The sequence below is a fragment of the Erythrolamprus reginae genome, chromosome 5 (assembly GCF_031021105.1).
Source record: "Erythrolamprus reginae isolate rEryReg1 chromosome 5, rEryReg1.hap1, whole genome shotgun sequence".
Taxonomy (NCBI): Eukaryota; Metazoa; Chordata; class Lepidosauria; order Squamata; family Dipsadidae; genus Erythrolamprus; species Erythrolamprus reginae.
In genome coordinates, this window is record NC_091954.1 from 68,039,318 (window position 1) to 68,061,586 (window position 22,269).

At 42.1% G+C, this 22,269-nt stretch overlaps 1 protein-coding gene across 2 annotated transcripts in view; it reads right to left on the reverse strand.

Annotated features, from left to right (window-relative positions):
* Window positions 1-17,568, reverse strand: part of PYROXD2 (pyridine nucleotide-disulphide oxidoreductase domain 2) — a 29,950-nt gene extending 12,382 nt beyond the window's left edge. The window contains exons 1-10 of one of the 2 annotated variants that reach the window (XM_070752951.1): window positions 17,429-17,568; window positions 13,590-13,609; window positions 12,986-13,079; window positions 12,214-12,287; window positions 9,081-9,236; window positions 7,254-7,407; window positions 4,795-4,856; window positions 2,960-3,057; window positions 1,325-1,466; window positions 334-468 (exon numbers count right to left, since the gene is read on the reverse strand). In XM_070752951.1, coding sequence (XP_070609052.1) covers window positions 334-468; window positions 1,325-1,466; window positions 2,960-3,057; window positions 4,795-4,856; window positions 7,254-7,407; window positions 9,081-9,236; window positions 12,214-12,287; window positions 12,986-13,079; window positions 13,590-13,609; window positions 17,429-17,561 — 1,068 coding nt within the window. In that variant the 5' untranslated portion in view covers window positions 17,562-17,568. Of the gene's footprint in view, window positions 1-333; window positions 469-1,324; window positions 1,467-2,959; window positions 3,058-4,794; window positions 4,857-7,253; window positions 7,408-9,080; window positions 9,237-12,213; window positions 12,288-12,985; window positions 13,080-13,485; window positions 13,610-17,428 lie in introns of both variants that reach the window. The other variant, XM_070752953.1, reaches the window with a different exon arrangement.
* Between the last annotated feature and the right edge of the window lie 4,701 nt (window positions 17,569-22,269).

The following is a 22,269-nucleotide window of genomic DNA, read 5'->3' on the forward strand; positions in this document are numbered from 1 at the left end:
CTTCCAAATCACCCCCACCTTCTTCTTCATCCGAAGAAACTTCACTCCCTGACTCTGCCGGCAACAAAACAGGCCTAGGACATGTTGACGTTTCCCCTGCCTCCACCTCCACATTCCCTGGGGCAGGAGCTGGGGCAGACCCAACCACAACACCGTAGGAGCTCATCACTTTGCATATTGCTTATCCAGAACCAGAATGCAAATAAATCCATCAAATATTTGGGGCAAGTTCTGGTTTTTAAGAGAAGAGGGGGAAAAACCAAGAGTAACAATGATGGTTTTCTAGCAAGTCCTCCCAAGGCCTTCTCTGTTTTGTCAGAAAGCTAAACATACCTGTGGAGCTAGCTCCAAAAAGGTATGATGTGGAGATGCATTGGACAGTACCAAGCGGCTCTTCACTTCAGTCCCATCCTGGAGACATACTCCTTGAACCTTCTTATCAGAACTCAGGAGAATCTGAGAAACCGCCTGAGAAGAAAAAACGAAACAATCAGCAAGTAAGTACGGGTTCTCACATGATTAGTAAAAACTGCCGACTTAATCTGGTGGTAGAAGGGATCAAAGAGAACCCAGTTCCTTACATCAGTGTTTCCCAACCGTGGCAACTTGAAGATATCTGGACTTCAACTCCCAGAATTCCCCAGCCAGCGAATGCTAAGTTGCTAAGGTTGGGAAACACTGGACTGGAGAACAGAAGGGAAAGGGGTGACATGGTTGAAACATTTAAATATGTTAAAGGGTTAAATAAGGTTCAGGAGAGAAATGTTTTTAATAGGAAAGTGAACACAAGAACAAGGGGGCACAATCTGAGGTTAGAAGATTGATTAGAAATAATGTGAGAAAATATTATTTTACTGAAATAGTAGTAGTTACTTGGAACAAACTTCCAGCAGACATGGTTGGTAAATCCACAGCAACTAAATTTAAACAGCCGGGGATAAACATATATACACCCTAAGATAAAATACAGGAAGTAGTATAAGGGAAGACTAGATAGACCATGAGGTCTTTTTCTGCCATCAATCTTCTATGTTTCTATGTAATACATTTGGAAAAAATCTGGTACTTTGGCCATTGCTATTCATAAGTCATGTGCTGGGGAGAGAAGCCGAGAGAGAGAGAGAGCTCTTTGTGGCCGGGTTCTGGCTTCTGGGAGTTGAAGTCCAAATATCTTCAAGTTGCCAAGGTTGGGAAACACTACCTTACATAACAGCAAACAATTCATTTGCTACCTCTTTCCTTGTTGCATTGTTCTTTGTCAATGTCCTCTCTCCTGGAGGCCTTTTTTGCACTCCTCGGATCAAGAGTTGATCAATCTACTCACCTTATCTGTAAAGATCTCAGCCCCAAATGTAGTTGCAGCATGAGCCAAGGACCTGGAAAGTGCCCCCATGCCCCCAGACACATAGCCCCAGGCGCCCTTGCGCCCCTCTAGTCCGCCCATGACATGGTGCAGCAGAACATACCTAGGAGAAAGGACAAAAATTAGGGGCTGCCATGAATGCTGCAATTTTATTTTAAATGTGGATGCTGACCAGCAGCTTAGGTTTGTCTTTTTTTAAAAAAATTATTTTTATTTACATATAAACAATTGCACAGATAAACATTTACAATTTACAGTACATTACTTACAGTACAGACAAAAAGTTAAAAGACGAGTATGAAATATATCTCCTCTCCCCTCCTGAGGCTGGCTTAATTGACAGCCTCCTTAATTTAATTCTTAGCGGTATTGTAACCAGTGGTCATTAGTATATAGTATGCAATATTACATTCTTTGGTTTTTGTTTTACTATTTGAAATCTTATATTCCATTAACTAAATATAGAAAAGAGTTATATTAAAGTTTAATTCTTAAGTTGTTTGTGTTTATTTGTAACGTTTATTGTCACGCACCACTACTAGTATTTATTCTTTTATTCAACCATCTATAAAAGTCATTCCTTATTTGATAGTATTTTGAGTTATCTTGTTCTTTTAGCTCCATTGTGAGCTTGTCTGATTCAGCACAGTCCAACATTTTTTTTATTAAGTTGCGTTCATTCGGCATAACTTCATTTTTCCAGAATTGGGCTAAAGTTATTCTTGTTGCTGTTATTAAATGTTATATAAGATAGTACTGTTCCTTTTTCATCTGTTTTTCAATACAGTGTTCCCTCGCTTTCCGCGGGGAATGCGTTCCGAGACCGCCCGCGAAAGTCGAATTTCCGCGAAGTAGAAATGCGGAAGTAAATACACTATTTTTGGCTATGAACAGTATCACAAACCTTCCTTTAACACTTTAAACCCCTAAATTGCAATTTTCCATTCCCTTAGCAACCATTTAGATTATTACTCACCATGTTTATTTATTAAAGTTTATTTAAAAAAATATTTATTAAAAGCAGACAAAAGTTTGGCGATGACATATGACATCATCGGTTGGGAAAAACCATGGTATAGGGAAAAAACCCGCGAAGTATTTTTTTAATTAATATTTTAGAAAAACCGTGGTATAGACTATTCGTGAAGTTCGAACCCGCGAAAATCGAGGGAACACTGTAACACCAAGCAAAAATATTTCCGGTTTCATTTCTAATTCTATGTCAATTATTTCTTTAGCTTAGGTCTGTCTTAATGTATACCTTTTTCAATGCAAGTCTTCTGCCTCAAATACTACTTAGTCTTTATAACTTTATGCATTACAGTAATTGTGTGCATTTACAGTAATAACACTTCACTTTCCAAGGACTTACAAAAATGCGAAATATTATAGAAATAAAATGTAATGATGCTTGGTATAACGTACTAGCTATTTTCCTTGTGTCCAGCAATGCTGGTGTATAGAGTGCTGTTGATTGCCAACAAGGTATAACGGCTGGGGATGAATATGAAAGGATGAAAGAAATGGTAGGTGCGGAGATAGGAGGGAGAGGGTAAGTTGGAAAACAGCAATAAGAATTAAGAACAATATTATTACCCACTGCCCGGGGTGTATGGACCAGCCATGGCACCAATCACCGCATCTGTGGCCAATGTTGCTTTTAAGGGCTCTGATTCAAACCAAAAATCCAAAATCTGCAAGAAGAGAATGAGGAACAAGCCTGTAGGGAACCCCTGAAAGAATCGCTATATATTCTATGTACTCATTGCCTTCCTCTGATCCACAGGTGCTAAGCTAATCTTAGGGCCCTTTTACAGTTCAAATTAACATTATCCAAAATACAGTGGTACCTCTACCTAAGAACGCCTCTACTTACGAACTTTTCTAGATAAGAACCGGGTGTTCCAATTTTTTTTGCCTCTTCTCAAGAATCATTTTTCACTTACAAACCTGAGCCCCCGAAACTGTAACCGGAAAAGGCAGGGAGAAGCCTCCATGGGGCCTCTAGGAATCTCCTGGGAGGAAACTGGTCTGGAAAAGGCAGGGAGAAGCCTCTTTGGGGCCTCTCTAGGAATCTCCTGGGAGGAAACAGGTCTGGAAAAGGCAGGGAGAAGCCTCTGTGGGGCCTCTCTAGGAATCTCCTGGGAGGAAACAGGTCTGGAATAGGCAGGGAGAAGCCTCTGTGGGGCCTCTCTAGGAATCTCCTGGGAGGAAACTGGTCTGGAAAAGGCAGGGAGAAGCCTCTTTGGGGCCTCTCTAGGAATCTCCTGGGAGGAAACAGGTCTGGAAAAGGCAGGGAGAAGCCTCTGTGGGGCCTCTCTAGGAATCTCCTGGGAGGAAACAGGTCTGGAATAGGCAGGGAGAAGCCTCTGTGGGGCCTCTCTAGGAATCTCCTGGGAGGGAACAGGTCTGGAAAAGGCAGGGAGAAGCCTCTGTGGGGCCTCTCTAGGAATCTCCTGGGAGGAAACAGGGCTGGAAAAGGCGGGGAGAAGCCTCCATGGGGTCTCTCTAGACGCATTTGCTTTTACATTGATTCCTATGGGAAAATTTCTTTTTCTTACAAACTTTTCTACTTAAGAACCTGGTCACAGAACGAATTAAGTTCGTAAGTAGAGGTACCACTGTATATTATTGAGCACCTACTGAATTAGAGAGATAGTAATAAAATAGTAATAGAATTCTTTATTGGCCAAGTGTGATTGGACACACAAGGAATTTGTCTTTGGTGCATATGCTTTTAGTGTACATAAAAGAAAAGATGCATTTGTCAAGAACCATGATGTACAACACTTAATTATTATCACAGAGGTCAAACAAGCAATGAGGAAACAATCAATATTAATAAAAATCTTAAGGATACAAGCAACAAGTTACAGTCATAGAGTCATAAGTGCGAGGAGATGGGTGATAGGAATGATAAGAAAAAACTAGTAGTAGAAACATAGAAGACTGACGGCAGAAAAAGACCTCGTGGTCCATCTAGTCTGCCCTTATACTATTTCCTGTATTTTATCTTACAATGGATATATGTTTATCCCAGGCATGTTTAAATTCAGTTACTGTGGATTTACCAACCACGTCTGCTGGAAGTTTGTTCCCAGGATCTACTACTCTTTCAGTAAAATAATATTTTCTCATGTTGCTTTTGATCTTTCCCCCAACTAACCTCAGATTGTGTCCCCTTGTTCTTGTGTTCACTTTCCTATTAAAAACACTTCCCTCCTGAACCTTATTTAACCCTTTAACATATTTAAATGTTTCTATCATGTCCCCCCTTTTCCTTCTGTCCTCCAGACTATACAGATTGAGTTCATTAAGTCTTTCCTGATAGGTTTTATGCTTAAGACCTTCCACCATTCTTGTAGTATAGTTATACAATTAAAAAGCTATGCAAACAATCCCCGTATTTCAGGTTGTCCAGTGCCATTCACCTTGGAAATGGGAGCTGTGAGAACCTCGTAATACTGTGGAAGTTGTTTTCCCAAAGCAAAGCCTGGCAAGACGAAAACAAGGTTATTGTTTGGCCCTGCCCAACGTACTTGTTTGAGATGGACAGCTCTAGAAAATAAACAAATAAATGAGGCGATTCTTGCCTTTCAAATACAAAACAAAAAGGGAAAGTACTCTAGTTCAGTGTTTTTCAACCAGTGTGCCACGGCACACTAGTGTGCCGTGAGACATGGTCAGGTGTGCCGCGAAGCTCAGAGAGAGAAAGCAAGAGAAAAAGAAAGCAAGAGAGAGAGAGAGAAAGAAAGCAAAAGAGAGAAAGAGCGAGAGAGAGAAAGAGAACAAGAAAGAGAGAAAGCAAGAGAGAGAAAGAAAGCAAGAGAGAGAAAGAGAGAGAACGAAAGCAATAGAGAGAAAGAGAGGGAGGGAAGGAGAGAGAGAGAAAGACATAGAGGGAGGGAAGGAGAAAGAAAGAGAGCAAAAAAGTGAGGAAGGAAGAGAAGGAAAGGGATGGAGAGAGAAAGAAGGAAGGGAGAGAAAGAGGGAGGGAGAGAGAAATAGAGCGAAAGGGAGGAAGAGAGAGATAATTTTTTTGTCCAAACTTTTTTTAGCCCCCACCCTCCCTCCGCTCAATGTGCCCCAGGGTTTCGTAAATGTAAAAAATGTGCCACGGCTCAAGAAAGGTTGAAAATCACTGCTCTAGTTAACCATCCCACACAGACCTACAGCTGCAGAAGATCCCCAATGAAAGATCCTATCAGGGAAATTTTTCTGGTCCCTCCTTCATCTTCACCTGTTCATGCACAGGTGATACGCCATGCCTGTTGAACCAAGAAGTTCACATTTTTTGGCTAGCACCCTTTCGGCAAAAAATCTTCACAAACTTCTCCAGAAGTTATTATGTTAGTGCCAATTTTCAATTTATAAAAATGTTGATTTCAACAATTAAATTTAGGGAAGATGCAAAGTAATCTGAACTAATCTAGCATAGTCACCTTCTTGTATGTCTATTTTTTAGGCATTAGTGCACACATGTATTATTATTATTATTATTATTATTATTTATTACATTTGTATGTACTAATTAGTATTAGTACAACTAAGTGTGCAAATGAGTGCAGCTCTCAATTTATCAACCAATGTAGTTTCCAAGGGCTATATGATGGTTTTCTTGTTCCAAGATAGAAACAAGTAAATCCTTTGTTAAAATGCTTTTGGGTTAGATAAGCTTACACACATGGGTGAGGCTAGGTTTTATTTTAAGGCCAATGCTAGTATCCATGTGTTTCCTTCTCAAAGTTGCTGGAAACTGGGTGCAAAAGTTTAGTAAACATGATCAGAAATTCTTAAAAGGGTTGCAAAAAAGAAATCTAGGGTATCTACAGTGCTCAAAATAAAAGGGAACACTCAAAGAACACATCCTAGATCTGAATGAATGAAATATTCTCATTAAATACTTTGTTCTGTACAACTCTGTAAGCCTGGGGAAGGTGTCTCAATTCCCCCACGCCTGGCGATATAGCTGGGTCTTAAGCAATTTACGAAAGACAAGGAGAGTGGGGGCAATTCTGATCTCTGGGGGGAGTTGATTCCAGAGGGTCAGGGCCGCCACAGAGAAGGCTCGTCCCCTGGGGCCTGCCAGATGACATTGTTTAGTTGATGGGACCTGGAGAAGGCCAACTCTGTGGGACCTAATAATGCATTGTAAATTATTCACTAAGCACTTAGCAATGTGGACTCATTTTAAGACGACCGTGTGGCAGGAGACGGTCCCGGAGGTATTCTGGTCCGATGCCACATAGGGCTTTATAGGTCATTACCAACACTTTGAATTGTGACCGGAAACTTATCGGCAGCCAATGCAAGCCACGGAGTGTTGGAGAGACGTGGGCAAACCTAGGTAACCCCACAATAACTCTCGCGGCCCCATTCTGCACAATCTGAAGTTTCCGAACACTTTTCAAAGGTAGCCCCATGTATAAAGCATTGCAGTAGTCGAACCTGGAGGTGACGAGGGCATGAGCGACTGTTACCAATGACTCCCTGTTCAAATAGGACCGCAACTGATACACTTGGGGAACCTGAGCAAACGCCCCCCTCACCACAGCTGAAAGATGGTTATCTAATGTTAGCTGTGGATCGAGGAGGACGCCCAAGTTGCGGACCCTCTCTGAGGGGGTCAATAATTCTCCCCCCAGGGTAATGGACGGACAGATGGGATTGTCCTTGGGAGGCAAAACCCACAGCCACTCCGTCTTGTCGGGGTTGAGTTTACTCCTGCCTCCCTTACAGCAATGTAAGAGGAGAGAATGTTAATTTAAGTACAAGGTCTATTTGGTTGGCTGATATTTTCTAATCACCTACGTAAGTCAACACAACAGCCACTGAAGAGAAATCTGGATATATATCACGAATGGCCGGGCCTGGGCCACCCGACCCTCACCTGCGCGGAACAGGGCTCTCAACCCCATCAAGGCCTTGAATCGCTGAGGCAGGGAGCCCTGGGTGAGCGCAGCTACATCCACTGGACAGATATCAAGTAGAGGGTCAATGGCTGTCACCAAGCGGTTCATGAAGGCCTCATACTTGGGGAAAGCCTGCAAAAGTGAAGGAAGAGAAGCTATTCAGCTAATTTCTAGACCAAGCCTTTTCTTTCAGATCAACACCCAAGCACCCACAAATATTTAGGTATCTTCTTGTACTTCTTGAATAGGAATAGGAAAAGAACAGAATAGAATTCTTTATTTGCTGGACGTACAAGGAATTCGTCTTTAGTGCATATGCTCTCAGTGTACATTAAAAAAAGACATTGGTCAAGAATCATAAGGTATAACACAATGATTGTCATAGGGTACAAATACAGTGGTACCTCATGATAAGAACTTAATTGGTTCCAGGAGGAGGTTCGTAAGGTGAAAAGTTCGTAAGATGAAACAATGTTTCCCATAGGAATCAATGTAAAAGCAAATAATGCCTGCAAATCCTTCAGGAAAATCCCAAACTTTAGAAGGGAGGCGAACAGAGGGCAGGGAGGAGCAGCTAAAGGGGGCGGGTGGAAGAAGCAAGGCTAGGCTAAAGGGTGAGTGGGAAGGAAGAAAGGCAAGGGGGGCGCCCCTCCCTTTTCCTTTTTCAAAAGACACCGTTTCAGTGCCTTTGCAAGCACGCTGTTCTCTGCAAAGTCTTTACTCCTCCAAGCCGCCCCTCCCTTTTCTTTCTTAAAAAGACACCATTTCAGTGCTTTTGCAAGCATGCAAAATCTTTACTACTCCAAGCTGCCCCTCCCTTTTCTTTCTTAAAAAAAGGGGGGGGGGAAGAAACCCCTTCATCCCAGCAGCAGCTGCTTGGGTTCGTAAGGTGAAAATAGTTCGGAAGAAGAGGCAAAAAAATCTTAAACACCGGGTTCGTATCTTGAAAAGTTCGTTAGAAGAGGCGTTCATAAGATGAGGTACCACTGTAATTCAATTCAATTCAATTCAATTTCAATTTATTAGATTTGTATGCCGCCCCTCTCCGAAGACTCGGGGCGGCTCACAACAACAATAAAAACAATATTACAATGGCACAAATCTAATAGTAAAAATAACTAAAAAACGCATCATAATTAAAAACCAAACAGCACATACATACCAAACATAAATAATAATGAGCCTGGGGGAAGATGTCTCAAATCCCCCGTGCCTGGCGGTATAGGTGGGTCTTAAGTAGTTTACGGAAGGCAAGGAGGGTGGGGGCAGTTCTAATCTCCGGGAGGAGTTGATTCCAGAGGGCCGGGGCCGCCACAGAGAAGGCTCTTCCCCCGGGGACCGCCAGACGACATTGTTTAGTCGACGGGACCCGGAGAAGGCCAACTCTGTGGGACCTTATTGGCCGCTGGGATTCGTGCGATTGATATCCATATATGGTAAGGATGCAAGCAACAAAATTACAGTCATGCAGTCATAAGTGGGAGGAGTTGGGTGATAGGAATGATGAGAAAAGTAATAGTAATAGTAATGCAGCCTTAGTGAATAGTTTGACAGAGGTGAGATAATTATTTGTTTAGCAGAGTGATGGCGTTCGGGGGAAAAAACTGTTCTTGTGTCTAGTTTATGTCCAGGATGTGAGAGGTCTTTAAATATTCTTACAGCCCGCTTTTTGACTCGTGCAGTATACAGGTCCTCAATAGAAGTCATATCATATACAACATGATATATGTGACATATATCATGGGACTGTGATATGTTCTATGCTCGTTTCCCCTCTGCCTCCAAGATTGGTCTTCCCCAAATACCTGAGCATCCTTTAGGGAGAACTGGGCAATCTGTTTCTGTGTCTCAGCCATGCTATTTCCCAGCAACAGCGAGCGAGGAACTTGTCCACTCTGGCTGTCCTCCAGGATTGGCGTGAAGGAATATGGGTCACGTAGAAGCACTTTTAAGCCATGTTTCTGCAAGACAGAATTATCACATATATGCAGCAGGCAGATTTGTGTACAGCCGGCAGACATATGCCAAGTGTGTGTTATACCAGTGTTTCCCAACCTTTGCAACTTGAAGATACTTGGACTTCAACTCCCAGAATTTCCCAGCCAGCAAACGCTGGCTGGGGGATTCTGGGACTTGAAGTCCAGATATCTTCAAGTTGCAAAGGTTGAAAAACACTGTGTTATACAATGGCTCCAGAATGACCCTTTTTCAGGCAAACAATAGAAGAATGATCGCTTTACACCACTAACAATTACACAAATGGCCACCAGCTAATTTAGGTTGCAGTCTTTTAAATATGTGGAGTAAACTTCATCAAATAAAGTAGGACTTGCCTCCTGGTAAATTCCTCCACTTGAAGAGACTCCTTTTTAATTTATTTATTCGACTTCTATTAAAATCTATTATCTGTTGGTTTTTTATTTCAAGAATTTGCTTCCTTGATTATTAAAATGTTAATCAAATGTATTTATTTATACAGTGTTCTCTCAATTTTCGCGGGTTCAAACTTCGTGAATAGCCTATACGACGGTTTTCCAAAAAATATTAATTAAAAAATACTTCATGGGGTTTTTTCTATACAATGGTTTTTCCTGCCCGATGACGTCATACGTCATCGCCAAACTAATAATTTTTGCAAATAAATAACAAAAAAAATAATTATTGTTAAAAAATAATTATGTTTATAAATATTAGGATCACTAAGTGTCTTATTCAATGGTGAGTACCAGTAATAATGGTGAGTAAATGGTTGTTAAGGGAATGGGAAATGGTAATTTAGGGATTTAAAGTATTATGGGAAGGCTTGTGATACTGTTCATAGCCAAAAATGGTGTATTTACTTCCGCATCTCTACTTCGCAGAAATTTGACTTTCGCGGGCGGTCTCGGAACGCATCCCCCGCGAAAATCGAGGGAACACTGTATATGCATAAGAGCAGACCACTTACGGAACCACCTTCTACCTCATACTTCCCTGCGACCAATAAAGGCCCACAGAGTTCGCTTTCTCTAGGCCCCGTCAGCCAAACAATGTCGATTGGCAGGACATAGGGCAAGGTCCTTCTCTGGCTGCTCCAATGATTTGGAACTAACTGCCTCCAGAGATCCAGGTTATCCCCATCCTACCTTTCGGAAAGACATAAAGGCCTGGTTTTTCCGGCGGGCTTGGGACCTTGAATGACTGACAATATGTATGGTTTTTAGGGTTACAATGCATTTTATACTGTTTTATTGTTCCTACTTATTTTATATTGTTGGTATTTATAGTATTTTATTGTAAGCCACCCAGTCCAACTGGAGTTGGATAGCAGATAAATCCCACAAACAAACAAACAAACATTATACATACACACACCCATTTCACAAAAGGCAATGCTGGGCAGCAAACAACAATCAAATAAATAAAAACAAAACAAAAATACTGAATATAAAAAAACTTATTTACAAATACCATAAAAGTAAAAAATACAAACAACAGGAGTGGGGAGAGCAAATAATGGAATCACCTGAGCAAATTCCAATTTGCCTTGGAGCCCCAGGCTTCATAACAGTCAAAGCTTGAGTGACCATATCATCCCACTGGGGTTGGCCTGCCCCACCTGTGCCAGCTCAGGAGGCAAGCTGCAGATCTTTTCAGCATTCAGGCTGGTGGGATCCAGGAAAAGGGCCTTCTCTGCCACTGCACCCATCCCCTGGAACATTGTGTCACCCCCATCCATCCCCCCCAGTGAGGTTAACTCTGAGCCTCCTGACCTCCCATAAGAGCCTAAAGACTTGAGCTTGGGGCTCCAATGGGGGAGCATCACGATGGAGGTGGTTTGTTTATTTATTTATTAGATTTGTATGCCGCCCCTCTCCGAAGACTCAGGGCGGCTAACAACAATAAAAAAGACAATGTAAACCAATCTAATATTAAAAATAATCTAAAAAACCCCAATTTAAAAAAACCAATCATACAAACAAGCATACCATGTATAAAATAGATTAACAGCAAATCCTATCTCTCCCCACCCCCATACTGCTCCCACCCTCCCCTGGGCCACAGTGTCTGTCTTTTTGTATTAACTTTTTATGTTTTTAGTTCACATACTTTTATTTTATGATTGTAAACCGTTACCTTGAGGTAAGAAGGGCAGCCAATAAATTTTACATATATAAAACAAAACAAATAAATGTCAAAAGAGATGGAACTAATCTAAATTCATACAAATCTAATAAATAAATAAATAAATTAAGGGAGAGAAAGAAGAGGTTCCACAAGGCAGGTGCTACAGCAGAGAAGGCACATCTCCTGGGCAGTGTTCCCTCTAATTTTTTTTTGGGGGGGGTGGAAAAGTATAGGGCAGCACAGAAATAATAAATAAATAAATAAATAAATAAATAAATAAACAAACAAACAAACAAACAAACAAATAAACAAACAAACAAACAAACAAATAAAAAGCCCACCCTGTTTTGCCTCAGAGAATTTCAAAATAAAATACTGTACTGTGTGTCTATAACAGTGAGCTCATAATAGGGCAACTCTATCAATATCAAAATGCCACTTAAATAGTTGAGCTAGTTTCAAACTAGATTTTGATTTTCTTTCTCTCTTCCTTACTCCCATTCTTTTTCTTTCTCTTTTCCTTCCTCTCTTTTTTCTATCTGTTTCTCTCTCTTCCTCTCTTCCTCTCTCTCCCCTTCCCTCTCACTCTTTCCCTCTCGGCTTCTGGGCAGGTTTGGAAAACTCTGAGTTGATGATGATTTTTAAGTGAGCGATTGCTCACTGCTCAGCTCAACTATGCTCCTGGGACCCACCAAACGAAGATCCCCAGTCAATAGCACCCACAGCATGCCAGATCAGGTTGTAACAGATTTCAGTGGGGAAAAAAAATGACAATTTGGGAAAAAAGATACCAAACAATACCAAGCTATCCAAAGCACACTCCATACATACCTTCAGCTCCAGCTCAGTGTAAATCTGGGGTCTCAGCAGACTTAGCAGGTAAGAGGCTCTGGAGAAGTGAAAGCCTGCAGAATAGGGGAGACCAGGTGTACCAAGGAGCAGAAGTTGATATGTTTGCGAAAGGGAAGTACGGCATCCAGAGGTGAGCTGCTCAGGTGGAACGGTGACGTGTGCTCGCCCCCATGGCTCTGAGTGCTAGCAGAGTCCAGCGCAATTTATTTATTTATTTATTGGATTTGTATGCCGCCCCTCTCCGTGGACTCCGGGCGGCTAACAACAGTGATAAAGCAACATGTGACCATCCAATAGTAAAACAATTAAAAACCCTTATTATAAAACCAAACATACATACAAAACATACCATGCATAAATTGTAAAGGCCTAAGAGGGAAAGAATCTCAATTCCCCCATGCCTCACGGCAGAGGTGGGTTTTAAGAAGCTTACGAAAGGCGAGGAGGGTGGGGGCAATTCTAATCTCTGTGGGGGGGGGAGTTGGTTCCAGAGGGCCGGGGCCGCCACAGAGAAGGCTCTTCCTCTGGGTCCCACCAAAAGACATTGTTTAGCAATGATGCTATGGCACCTGGGCAGGTAGCAAAATCGTGCGCGGACATGCAGGTGCGCCACAGGCATGATTTCGCTACCTGCGCAGGTGCCGTAGCATCATTGCATTGGACTCCGCTAGCACTCAGAGCAACAGGGGCGAGCACACGTCACCCTTTCACCTGAGCAGCCCACCTCTGATTACATCAGTTTAATTCTTACCTGGGATGATTTCTTCAGTGACCGCAGCGCCTCCAACAAGGAATCTTCTCTCCAGGACCACGGTTTTCAGCCCTCCCTTTTGCAGGTAAGCAGCCTGGGGAATGCAGTGAGTATTAACTTGGTCTTTAATAGTCCCACCTGCTGCCTTCAAAGAATCCCTGCTGCAGAAGCTGGTAATTATAAGACCAAGTATCTCCAGCGAAGAACAGAGTCTCCCCAAGTACAGATTAAACACCTGGGACCTATTCTAGAGATGTCCAGATGTTATTTATTTATTTGTTTGTTTGTTTGTTTGTTTATTCATTCATTCATTCATTCATTCATTCAATTTTTATGCCGCCCTTCTCCTTAGACTCAGGGCAGCTTACAACATGTTAGCAATAGCACTTTTTTAAAAGAGCCAGCATATTCCCCCACCATCCGGGTCCTCATTTTACCCACCTCGGAAGGATGGAAGGCTGAGTCAACCTTGAGCCGGTGATGAGATTTGAACCACTGACCTTCAGATCTACAGTCAGCTTCAGTGGCCTGCAGTATAGCACTCTACCTGCTGTGCCACCCCGGCTCATATGTGTTACCTCTTCTCACCACCCTCAGTACTTACAGCCACCAGTCCGTTGTGTCCTGTAAAGAGATATCCCAGAATGAAAAGCTACTCATCAACATATGCTTCTTCTTATATAGGTGCACATATTTTATTTATAACAAGCATTTTGTTGTCATAAGAACATAAAGCCCTTCATGGCATCAGACCAGAATATCTCCGGGACCGCCTTCTGCCGCACGAATCCCAGCGACCGGTTAGGTCCCACAGAGTTGGCCTTCTCCGGGTCCCGTCGACTAAACAATGTCGTCTGGTGGGACCAAGGGGAAGAGCCTTCTCTGTGGCGGCCCCGACCCTCTGGAACCAGCTCCCCCCAGATATCAGAATTGCCCCCACCCTCCTTGCCTTTCGTAAGCTCCTTAAAACCCACCTCTGTCGTCAAGCTTGGGGGAAATGAAGTATTCCCTTCCCCCCAGGCCTATACAATTTATGCATGGTATGTTTGTGTGTATGTTTGGTTTTCAAATAAGGGTTTTTAATTATTTTACACATGAGATTTGTTATATACTGTTCATTATTGTTGTTAGCAGCCCTGAGTCTATGGAGAGGGGCGGCATACAAATCTAATAGATAGATAGATAGATAGATAGATAGATAGATAGATAGATAGATAGATAGATAGATAGATAGATAGACAGACAGACAGACAGACAGACAGACAGACAGACAGACAGACAGACAGACAGACAGACAGACAGACAGACAGACAGACAGACAGACAGACATACTGCTCAAAAAAATAAAGGGAACACTCAAATAACACATCCTAGATCTGAATGAATAAAATATTCTCATTGAATACTTTGTTCTGTTCAAAGTTGAATGTGCACAACAGCATGTGAAATGGATTGTCAATCAGTGTTGCTTCTTAAGTGGACAGTTTGATTTCACAGAAGTTTGATTTACTTGGAGTTATATTGTGTTGTTTAAGTGTTCCCTTTATTTTTTTTTGAGCAGTGGGTATATATGTATATATGTATGTATGTATGTATGTATGTATGTATGTATGTATGGATGGATGGATGGATGGATGGGTAGGTAGGTAGGTAGGTAGGTAGGTAGGTAGGTAGATAGATAGATAGATAGATAGATAGATAGATAGATAGATAGATAGATAGATAGATAGATAGATGATGGATGGATGGATGGATGGATGGATGGATGGATGGATGGATGGATGGATGGATGAATGAATGAATGAATGAATGCTGAATCGGGCCAAAGCCCATCGAGTCCAGCATTCTGTGTCGCACAGTGGCCCACCAATTGTCCATGGGGATTTTGAGCAGAAAGAGAAGGCAAAACCCTCTCTTTCCCTCGACCCCCCCAACAAATGGTATCCAAGGGAATCCTGACTGCCTCAACCGACATAGAGGCGGCACTTGGATATGCGTTTCAATAACCTCTTTGTCACCTTTTTCAACCCTGAAAGGGCCCTCAAAAAAAAGAAGAAGATTCATTTGAAAAGTTATTATTTATAGTACAATTAAGAACAGGTTATATGAAAACATTTAAAATCAGCATTGAGGGCTGCACATGCAAGTCAATTGACATGCCTAGCCATCCCCAGCCAGCATGGTTAGGAATGAAGATGCTGGGAATTATAATTCAGCAATATCTAAACCTGTGTTTTAAGACAAGTGGATTTTACTCCCAGAAATCTCTATCCAGTATGTTGGAGAAAAACTGATCTAAATGACCAGAGATTACCAATCCCTGTATATCCCTCCAAGTCTTCGGAAAGGGGCGGCATACAAATCTAATAAATTATTATAAATTAATTATTATAATATGTTTGGCCCAGGATTAGAGTAAGTCTCCAAACCATGCTTGATTTTTAAGATTACATTCAGAGAGTTTTCTTAGCAACTGTAATGAGGTGGCTTTTTAACATTCCAGTCTAGTCCTGACCTTTTGAATGGCCAAAAGTGACTCTGCTTAATTGAGATCAGCCAAGGTTGCTTAGATGCGACACCTAAAGGGCAATACAGAACTCCAGATAAATATGCATTATTGGCAAGCAGCAGCACTTGGTTGGGACACTATTAAAAAAATACCTGGGAAGTAGCCCCAAACCCGAAAAAGTTTACCCTTACACTGTCTACAGTCAACCTCACTCCATTCCTAAGAGGTCTGTAAGGACTTATGCACGCATATAAGTGCACCATTTTGCCTACCGTCCCTGTCTTACTTGAGCCTTGGTGGCACAGTGGTTAGAGTGCAGTACTGGGAGCTACTTCTGCTGACTTCTGGCTGTAGGCTCAGCAATTCAAATCTCACCACTGGCTCAAGGTTGACTCAGCCTTCCATCCTTCCGAGGTGGGTAAAATGAGGACCCGGATTGTTGGGGCCAATATGCTGACTCTGTAAACCGCTTACAGCGGCCGGTAAAGCATTGTGAAGCGGTATATAAATCTAAGTGCTACTGCTATTGCTACTGTCCTATTGTCCAAATTTATCTGTACCTATTTTGCTTTTGTTTATATTTATACCAATACCTGCTATCTTGTACATGTATGTATATATATATGTGTGTGTGTGTTTTCATAGATCTTCACGGGTATAGGTATGTAGATAGGTCCAGGCATATTCGGGTCTTTTCCAGTGTAAGGTTTTGGCAAGGTCCCACTCGTCATCTTCAGGCTGTTTTCTTTGGCTTTGTGTTCGAGTGAACAAAGTGACAAAACACCCGAGCACAAAGCCAAAGACAACAGCCTGGATGATGAGGGGGACCTTGCCAAAACGTCGCCAGGAGTCTATCAACCTTATGCGTAGACCTACACACACACATACACATATATGTTTCTTTTTCTGTCGAGTCACCCTGGTATACCCAAATATGGGGGGAGCTTAATGCTTCCTTTTGCCTTTTGCTTGTATGCATGTATATCTATCTATCTATCTATCTATCTATCTATCTATGTATACATACATATATATACATATATATACACTGCTCAAAAAAAAATGAAGGGAACACTTAACACAATATAACTCAAAGTAAATCAAACTTCTGTGAAATCAAACTGTCCACTTAAGAAGCAACACTGATTGACAATCCATTTCACATGCTGTTGTGCACATTCAACTTTGAACAGAACAAAGTATTCCATGAAAATATTTCATTCATTCAGATCTAGGATGTGTTATTTGAGTGTTCCCTTTATTTTTCTGAGCAGTATCTATCTATCTATCTATCTATCTATCTATCTATCTATCTATCTATCCATCCATCCATCCATCCAATCTCTCTCTCTCTCTCTCTCTCCCTCCCTCCCTCCCTCCCTCCCTACCTACCTACCTATATATATATAATATATATATATATATCACAATCAATTATCTTGGAAGGTAACACTGGCAAACTAAGTTCAAAAAAATTGCAAGAGTCTTAAGCCGCCCCAAGTCTTCGGAGAGGGGCGGCATACAAATCTAAGTAATAAATAAATAAATAAATAAAGATGCTCGCAGGAAGCTTTACTCTTTAAAAGGCTACAGGACTGTATGGCCACAGTTTCTAGTATAAAACTTCAAGGCTTGACCTTTGCATGTCAAGGGAGACTCTTGACGCCAAGTCAAGACACCGACTCCAAACCAAGGCAATTCTACCTGGGCAGCGGACCAGCTTCATTCCTATCTAACCTCGAGGAGCCTCCGACGCTCCCCCTATGGCAGGTGTAGACAAAGTTGGCTCTTCTGTGACTTGTGGACTTCAACTCCCAGAATTCTTGAGCTATCATGATTAGCTCAGGAATTCTGGGAGTTGAAGTCCACAAGTCCACAACTTTGCCTATCCCTGCCCTGTGGTGTTACACGGGCTCCGTTCGTCTGACGCTCACCTGCCCCGATCACGACGGCGTCGTACTCCCGCTTCAACGAGGCTCCTGCAGGCATCGAGTGGGAGGCCCTGCAGCCCTCCAAAACCCGGCGAACGCCAAACGGGCCCAGGCGGCGACAGCGCCCGCTTGCCATTTTTTTTTTTTTTGCACGGACTGAACTTCGCATTTCAGATCGCACTTTCGGGGGAAGGGACCGGGGAGGTCCTACGAGCTTTCGGGAAGGCGGGGAAGAGGAGGGAGGGGGAGTGGCCGGAAACCGTCCCGAATGCACAAGGCAGGAGTATAGAGCAGGGGTCTCCAACCTTGGGCACTTTAAGCCTGGCGGACTTCAACTCCCAGAATTCCCCAGCCAGCTTTGCTGGCCCCGGAATTCTGGGAGTTGGAGTCCACCAGGCTTAAAGTGCCCAAGGTTGGAAACCCCTGATATAGAGAGAGTGGGAAGACGTTGTTTAAATAGTTCCGTGTTGTAGTGTTTCACCAACAACGCGGTGTCCCAGCAAAGGAAACCAAAAACTATTTGTGACATAATCTAAATTATAATACAGTAATTACACAGCTGTTCAGCTCGCATCAAGCCAACCAAATCAGTTTACTAAGTCTGCACTACTGTTACTAGTAGTTTTTTTCTTATCGTCCCTATCACCCATCTCCTCCCACTTATGACTGTATGACTCTAACTTGTTTTTGTGTCCTTCAGATTTTTATTAATATTGATTGTTTCCTGATTGCTTATTTGACCCCTCTGACAATCATTAAGTGTGGTACCTCATTATTATTATTATTATTATTATTATTATTATTATATTATTATTATTATTATTATATTATTATTATTATTATTATTTATTAGATTTGTATGCCGTCCCTCTCCATAGACCTCATGATTCTTGACAAATGTATTTTTTCTTTTATGTATACTGAGAGCATATGCACCAAAGACAAATTCCTTGTGTGTCCAATCACACTTGGCCATTAAATAATTCTATTCTACTCTACTCTACTCTACCCTACCCTACCCTACCCTACTCTATTCTCACAAGCAAAGTCAATGGGGAAGCCAGGTTCATTTAACAATTGGATTACTAACTTCTCAACTTCAGTGATTCATTTAACAACTGTGGCAAGAAAAGTCATAAAATTGGGTAAAACTTACTTAACAAATGTTTCACTTAACAACACAAATTTTGGGCTCAGTTTTGTCATAAGTTGTGTCCTATTCTGTTCTGTTCTATTCTATTCTATTCTATTTTTACCTGATACAGAGCATTTCAGAAACATATTTCGCCCCACCCACCATTACAGAGTAATAATCATGGATGGACAATTTTAAAAGCCTTTTTCAAAGATCTTGTATCACCTTCCATGCTCTGGAAATACTGTATGAAAGGACCAGGAAAGTGTATTCTAAAAGGCACTTTAGGTACCCGCGCAAAGGGCTTTTTCCTTGACCTGGGACCCTTCTTTCGGCCCCCATTCAGCTCCTAGACTTTCCATCCAGCACACACAACCTGAAGAAAGACCGTTTGAAGGAATAGAGAAAAGCCCTAAGGGTGAACTTAATTAAGTGCCACAAGGGTCTGTTCTGGGTCCTATTCTTTTTAATATGTTTGTGAGTGACATAGGGGAAGGTTTGGTAGGGAAAGTTTGCCTATTTGTGGATGACTCTAAAGTGTGCAATAGGGTTGATATTCCTGGAGGCGTCTGTAATATGGTAAATGATTTAGCTTTACTAGATAAATGGTCAAAGCAATGGAAACTGCAGTTTAATGTTTCCAAATGTAAAATAATGCACTTGGGGAAAAGGAATCCTCAATCTGAGTATTGCATTGGCAGTTCTGTGTTAGCAAAAACTTCAGAAGAGAAGGATTTAGGGGTAGGTTTTTCTGACAGTCTCAAAATGGGTGAGCAGTGTGGTCGGGCGGTAGGAAAAGCAAGTAGGATGCTTGGCTGCATAGCTAGAGGTATAACAAGCAGGAAGAGGGAGATTATGATCCCGCTATATAGAGCACTGGTGAGACCACATTTGGAATACTGTGTTCAGTTCTGGAGACCTCACCTACAAAAAGATACTGACAAAATTGAACGGGTCCAAAGACGGGCTACAAGAATGGTGGAAGGTCTTAAGCATAAAACGTATCAGGAAAGACTTAATGAACTCAATCTGTACAGTCTGGAGGACAGAAGGAAAAGGGGGGACATGATCGAAACATTTAAATATGTCAAACGGTTAAATAAGGTCCAGGAGGGAAGTGTTTTTAATAGGAAAGTGAACACAAGAACAAGGGGACACAATCTGAAGTTAATTGGGGGAAAGATCAAAAGCAACATGAGAAAATATTATTTTACTGAAAGAGTAGTAGATCCTTGGAACAAACTTCCAGCAGACGTGGTAGATAAATCCACAGTAACTGAATTTAAACATGTCTGGGATAAACATATATCCATCCTAAGATAAAATACAGAAAATAGTATAAGGGCAGACTAGATGGACCATGAGGTCTTTTTCTGCCGTCAGACTTCTATGTTTCTAAGTGGCAGAAAAGGTGGTGTGCAAGGCACATATTTCACATGAAATCAAAATCTTCAGAGCCTTTGCTTGCACATCAAACAGAAGATGACCTGATCTAGGCAGAACTGGAGCATTGGCTCTCTTATGTTTCTCAGCAGTGCAGATCACTGATCCCGTCTCCCCACCATCCCTCCAAAAAAAAAGCAAGCTGGATAATCACAGCCACTGCGCAGCCATTTGCAGGCGGCTGAGATTAAGAGGGCTTCCAGTCAAGCGTTTAAAGAAATAATTAACTTCTGATATCTATTGGTATAATTACAGCTTCCACTTGGCTCGCCTGGCCATCTTTCACATGCTTCTGTGTTATCAGTCCCCACCCTTCCTTCCAAGTGGTTGGAGGAATATTTTTGCTTTCCAGCGTTAATGAAAATCTACCCGCAAAGGGATTTTTCCCCCCAGTGTTTAAAACAGATTTGTTTACCCGCAGATGCCAATGTGGAATATGTCCCATTGCTTTATTCTTTGTCAACCTTTAAACTGCAGCACGTTTACATTATTTCAGGAAGAAGACCGGAATCAAAATGTTGCATCACATTCAGAATCCCGGTTATGTCCCCTCTGCATAAGATCCTTTTTTCCTCTTCCTCCTTATTTACTATTCCATCTCCTTCCAACACACTGAGTGTTCTAGGTTGAGGCTGCTGGGCATGCTCGGTGCTTCCAGGGTTCTTTATAGCAGTGTTTCCCAACCTTGGCAACTTGAAGATCATTGGACTTCAACTCCCAGAATTCCCCAGCCAGCAAATGCTGGCTGGGGAATTCTGGGAGTTGAAGTCCAAATATCTTCAAGTTGCCAAGGTTGGGAAACACTGCTTTATAGAATGGGGAGGGTACTTTCCTTTGAGATCTTTCCTTGCCAAAAATTGCATTCAGGTTTCCTTTGCTCTACTGCTAGATTTCACTTGGGACTCATTTGGTTATACAGCCTAGCTCTCTTCCTTTGCATCTAAACCAGGGGTGGGCTGCTGCCCGGATTGGGGGGGACGACGCAGTGGAGTAGCGAAAATGGAGCGCCACCCCAGAGCACCCAATTTGCACTGAAAGATGTTGAAAGAAAATGAGGGCGTCCTGCATAAGCCATGTCGTGTGGTAGTAAAAATTTTGGTAGCCTTTCACTGATCTCAACCATGTATCAACATGTATACCACTTTATTCTGCACTATCATCAAATGGCCTTCATCTCATTGTCAGCCTATATATCAGTAGGGGGATGATAAGGACGCCATACCAGTAGCGAAAGTTGAGCTGCACGCACTTCACGTCTCCTATATGTGCTTGCGCACATCCCAGCAAGATTTAGCTTCTGCGCACAAGAGAGATTTCAGTGGTGTTTTTGCTTTTGAGCATGAGCGGAAGCAAACAAATTGCCAAAATCTCATGCACGCGCTCTGAGTGCTAGCGGAGTCCAGCGCAATTCTGCTACGGCACCTGGGCAGGTAGCAGAATTGCGCTGGACTCCGCTAGCACTCAGAGCCACGGGGGTGAGCACACGTCACCGTTCCACCTTAGCAGCCCACCTCTGGGAAGAGGTGACTGGATTATCAATGTCACCTGCAAACTAGATGACATACTTGATAGAACAGGAGATGGGGGGTCAATGGTCAAGATTTTCTGCCTCCTGAAACCCCCACCCTGCCAATGCTTTACTGCCAAAACATTAGTGTGCAGCAAAGCCAGAGGGTTTCACCAGTTTGCCATGCTTGATATGACCTACATGTGCAATATCAGGATACCACTGTTTGACAATAAGCCAAGCCAAAGACAAGGCAGCAACGGGAATGGTGAATTTTATATCAGTAGTTTTCTACCAGTTCTAGAACAGGTGACTAAAGTAATACAGGTGTGGGAGAACAGCACACCTCTATTAGAATTATTTCATTAATAAAGAAATCCCCTGCCAAGAATTAGAATAAACCTTCTCGCTTTCCTGTATAGTAATCCTTATAATTATCATTTTTCCTGGATAAATAGGCGGTGATACTGAAAGCAGTTTCCAGATAAACATGAAACAGACAAAATAAAATAGCTGCACATTATGTAGACATTTCATCTTCATACCAGACGCAGTCAGAGAAACTTACTCATCTATCTGGTTATAAAATAGTGGAAGAGTATCTCCTACGGACTGGCTAAAAATAGACAAATAGCTGTTTTTGATCAGACCTGAAATAAATTAAGTTCCATCGTAACCAGCTTACCATGTTCCAGATGTGCTCAACTTCAACTGTAATAATCCCCTAGCCACAAAAAGAATTTTAAAAAATATATTTCT